This window comes from Montipora foliosa, chromosome 6 (assembly GCF_036669935.1).
Source record: "Montipora foliosa isolate CH-2021 chromosome 6, ASM3666993v2, whole genome shotgun sequence".
Lineage (NCBI taxonomy): Eukaryota > Metazoa > Cnidaria > Anthozoa > Scleractinia > Acroporidae > Montipora > Montipora foliosa.
This window is the reverse complement of record NC_090874.1, coordinates 42,926,389-42,931,388: the sequence shown is the minus strand read 5'-3', so window position 1 is coordinate 42,931,388 and position 5,000 is coordinate 42,926,389. Positions and strand designations below refer to the sequence as shown.

The 5,000-nt window shown below is 40.4% G+C and overlaps 1 protein-coding gene and 1 pseudogene across 1 annotated transcript in view; one reads left to right on the top strand and one right to left on the bottom strand.

Annotated features, from left to right (window-relative positions):
* Window positions 1–5,000, bottom strand: part of LOC138007428 (dual specificity mitogen-activated protein kinase kinase 5-like) — a 114,485-nt gene that overhangs the window by 47,183 nt on the left and 62,302 nt on the right. Inside the window, exon 4 of the mRNA XM_068854325.1 lies at window positions 561–902. Within this exon, the coding sequence (XP_068710426.1) occupies window positions 561–902 (342 nt within the window). The remainder of the gene's footprint in view (window positions 1–560; window positions 903–5,000) is intronic.
* On the top strand, window positions 2,505–3,146 carry LOC138008696 (uncharacterized; annotated as a pseudogene).

The following is a 5,000-nucleotide window of genomic DNA, read 5'->3' as shown; positions in this document are numbered from 1 at the left end:
TCTATGGTATAGTATATATAACGTATATTATTGCAGAAAAAAGCACTAAAGACTCTTTGGCTCGGCACAGATAGGTACCTAGACGCGTTATGCATTTCAATCCTAACCTTCCTTAACAAACGAAGATAATCAACAATTACTCCATGGTAACGCGTTGTAAATGATATGGTATATGGTCGACAAGGTGCGTAATAACCATTCCCAAGACCGAAAATTGTCTTAAGTTTACAAAAGGCCAGAGGAATCAGTTTCCATATACGGTCATACGGCATACGAGCTGATAAGCGAAAATGAGTGCGCTCATCAGAATGCTAGAAACGCAGTACCTGAGATTGAACATTTAACAGCAAATAATAGCCTGTGCAGGATTACACTGTGAAGTTAATAAACTTTGTGATTATTTTTAGGATTCCAATGATTTAAGAATATCTTTTTAGTATTCTAGGTGGACACCAAAAGAGAGTACCATACCTTCTTCCAACTCAATGGACAATTGTCGCTTTAATGCTACCTTACGATTCTCTAGCATGCTTTCTAAATTACTTAACTGTTATCTTTACCTGTATCAGCCATTTCATTTGTGCAGTGAACACTCATGCAGTTAACAGCTGTAGAAGTATGGAACTCTAGACCACATTGATTTAACGATGTTTCGCTTCCGCTACAGCGTAAGTTTGTAAACCAGGGTAGAATTAGTACGCCATTGTCAGAGCAAAAAAGGCCATCCCCTGACCACGAGGCCGCCGCATATCCAAGCTGCCTACAGACCACATTCATGGCAGTCGTCTTGTTGGAACTCGAGCTCGAGCGCCAAGGATATATGGATCCCCATTTCCCATCAAAATGGACTTCAACTCGTCCCATGTTTGGTAAGTGGGATCCTTTAAGTCGTAACTTCAACTCTAAGGAGAGACAAGGAAAAAACACAAAAACAAAAAGAATAAAGCTTGGCGAAAACTTAGCAATGTGTATGAACTTTCCCTTTGCAAAACTATGATTGTCCGTTATGATTGATTCGACTGTTCTTGTGATTGGTGAGTAGTAAGCTCACTGTATCAAACCCAGCCGATAGGTTAAGACTTCACTCCTTACCGAAATACTACTGCGTTTCTTTAAGGTAGGTAGGTAGGTAAGTAGGTAAGTACTGCGAGGGATCCAGGGTAGTTCGGGTTATTCCAGAAATCACTCAAAAATTTTCAAGTTTGTGCGAACTACCAAACTAAAATTAAATTAAAGAAACACGAGAAAACGTCTCATCTCATTATTCTATCAACCACAGGCTACCCGTCCAAGCGTTTTGGAATCGCATTATACCAGCCTCTGGCAGCGCGTTGCCTTATTTTACCTATTTTGTTTTTCTTGAGTTTAAAGCCATGTGCAGCAAAGATTGAAAGAATTTATTGTGTTTTCTTCCTAGTTAAGTGCATGTATATGCCGATTAAATAAAATAATTATTCTTTATAAGATTCTTAAATAACAAAAATGAAGTAAAACCTTTACAAAATGTCATCGACGGTTGGTTATCTGAGTGAAGTATTTAGCGAAGAATTATGTCTTCCACAAGCAAAGATAGAACTTAAAAAAAACACTAAAAGTAACAGTAATGTCATGTTCCAAGATTATATAATTCAGGAAAAAAAGATTTGACTTGAGTAGAGCCTTCCACTCATCGCTTCGCGCTTTACATTGAAATATTCTTTTTTGTCTTAACTCATTAGTAAATTCATCTATTACCCCCCAGAACCTAAAGCAAAATGTCCAGGAATCGCATCAAATTTTGTGAAATTGGCGAAATTTTTCGCAAAAGTCGAAGTAAATGTTTTCACCCACTTATGAACTAATAAAGAAAGCGTGCGTCCTGCAAATCTTGCACCCTTTGAAAATTAAAAAGTCGAGAATAATTCTCTTCCAATACGCTGAAGGAATTTCGCACATTTTTAAACTTTGAGTTTGGATAGTGAAAACAAAATTACTCGATTGAAGGTATCCTAACCATACCAAAAAGAAAGTTTTGACACACCTCCGTACCGACCAACCGGATGTCTGCCGAGTCTTCACGTGGCAAGAAGTGATCGATTTTGGGCCGGATTATCGGTAGACCTAGTCATCGAACAGGTTCTTATGAGAAGTCTGAAGACCAGTGGAGGCTTAAAAAGAGAGGGAGGGGCCTAACGGACCAGCAACGTCTTATCTGGCTGTTATCTATGCCTACGTGTGCCGAAACAAATAACATCATTCAAGAGCTGACGGGAGTTAAGTTAACTCTGGAGAGCAGAACAAAGATATATGTATGAGGACACAGGACCATCCTCAGTGCTCTGACTTTCCACAACCCTCTCTCCCTCGACACTGACAATAACCTAAGGAACATCACGAATGGTGTAAACGCCGATAGTGATATCAATGCTGACACAGCCAAGATCGCCAGGGAGAATATGCTATCGTCAATGAACGGAACGTTAGTCACATATAACTTATTCAACCGAAGTGCCCAGGCAGTCACTATGGCATCGAAGTCCTCCATAAAGATTGACAATGACCAAGTACAAGTTGATCCTCAACTTGTATTTCAGCGGCTCTTCATCGCCTGTGATAACTCCCAACTTGAGAAATTATTTCAGTACGAGCTCTGCACATATCCCACAGCTTTTTCGACTCCTCATTCACATATTAAAGGCAGCCACAAAAACCAGCGCTAGCAGATGCCCTATGGGCAAAGCTTACACCAGAGGCCAAGACGCTGCCTGAAGAGTACGTACAGTTCGTGTTGGACAGAGATGCTCTTCTCCACCGAGTCCCATGGCCTAGAGGTTCTCCGACTTACAAGGAAGTGTTTGACTTGTATTGCACTTACGTGCGTAGGAAATACAGGAAAGCTATAGTGGTGTTTGATGGGTACGTTGAAATGTCCACTAAAGCTATGACGCAGCAGAGGCGTGCACCAGGGAAGGTTTTTGACACTGTCACCTTTAAAGAAAGCATGTCTATAACGATGAAGAAGGATGACTTTTTTCTTGAGTCCTAAGAACAAACAACTCTTTCTGTTAATGCTAAGTGAGGCTCTTCAGAATGTAGGATGCGTAACACACCACGCAAATGGTGACGCCGACCTATTTATAGTCAAAACCACTGTAGCACGGTTCTAGTTGGGGATGACACACATTTGCCAGTCCTTCTGTGTTATCATGCCACCGAAGGTGGATGCGACCCCTATTTTAGACCAGAGCCAAAGGCAAACGCGAGAGGTGCGCGCGTCTGGCATATGAAGAAAGTCAAAGAACAGCTGGGTAAGGAAGTTCGCAGACATCTCCTTTTTCTTCACGCCGTCAACGGATGCGACACAACATCGCGCCTGTTGGCAGGGCAACAGCCCTGAAGAAACTTGAGAATGTACCTTACTTCAATGAACACGCTAGCGTCAGTCTTCACGTGCACCTGTCATTCTGCTGTTTCTGGCGTTGTCAGTGCAGGTGAAAAAGCACTTGTATTATTATTTTTTTGGATAAACCAGGGGCAGGTCTTAACCTTATCAGATATCAGCGTTACTTCGAAAAACGTGCAACCAAGACGTCTCATATCGAGCCACAGAATCTTATTTAACAGCTACCTACAGGTGAAGCAGTGACAGGAAGAAGGTGCTAGCAGGTTAATGGAGTACTGGGGGTTGAATGTCACTAATTATCAAGTATTTCCTGTTGCAACGAACTTGCCGACTGCCCCAGAATCGCTTCTCCAGTTAATCAGATGCAACAGTTTGTCTGACTGTAGCAGTAGCAAGAATGGTATGCAGTGTTCCCCAGTGTGTGGCCAATGCGAAGGGTCTTCGTGCACAAATTTTTTGAACACTGTAGACTACGAAAGTGAAGATTCAGAAGGCTAGCACGTTTATAAATACATTGTATATGTAGCAAATGTAGAATTGAACAAAGGGATAGCTTTATGTTGATGAAATAGATCTTTTCTTGTCGTGAGTCAAGGATTTATGTCTGGCAATATTTCGGCAAAATAACATCTTACCCCTTGCTCTAAATAAACTTTAATAATTCACTAATTTAAATATATTTTGTGAAAAGGTCTTTCACTATTTAAGCCCTAAAATCACTGTTCTTAAGAATAGATTCTTAGTTTAGGCGAAATGGCTCGAATTATACCAATAAAAAACGCTAAACGGCATCTTCTGGTTGACAGCCTCGTTTTCATGCTATAGGAGAAAAAGACTTATTTTGTCGGTGCTCTTTGGAAGTGTTCCCATGGTTGGATCTTTAGGGACTTTTAGTATGTTCTGTTGTAAGATGCTTCTAACTGGTCAATGATGAGAAAGCTTCTTTTGCATTTGGTTACTGGTCCGACCACATAATGCCTGGACTACAAGGCTTATGATTTATATTAGTGCCCTATTCACGTTTTAAAATGTGCAAAGAACATACTCTCTTCACCCTTAGCTGAGCTTATCAATCTCTCTATTGAAACTAGAAAAATGTCCTTCAAAGTTTAAACATGCAAAAATTATCCCAGCATACAAAGGCGACGATAAGACTGACTCGAGGAACTACCGTCCTATTTCGCTACTCTCCGTCTTCAATAGATTGTTTGAAAGAAACTATGTATAACCAATTGAAATCATACATCGAAGATAAGGAACTTTTATACAAAGCTCAGTATGGCTTCAGAGAGAAATTCTTTCCTCAGCATGCAATTTTGGACATACTAAATTCGATACAAACAAATATGGATAAGAAAATGTTTACATGTGGCGTTTTTCTCGATTTCAAAAAAGCGTTCGATACTGTTTAATGTTTATCCGTATCACAAATGCCCACCAAGGCTAGTCAATGGTATACGCGGGTTGTGCAAATTGCCTTTATATATTTGATGGAAATTTATATAATGACAAATCTATAGTATTAATTTTTCAGTTCCCAACTTCACAAAGTGATTTTAGCTGCGCTCCACCTGCCGAAGGCGAGCGCGCGGAGCACCATAGTTAAAGTGCCCTGAAA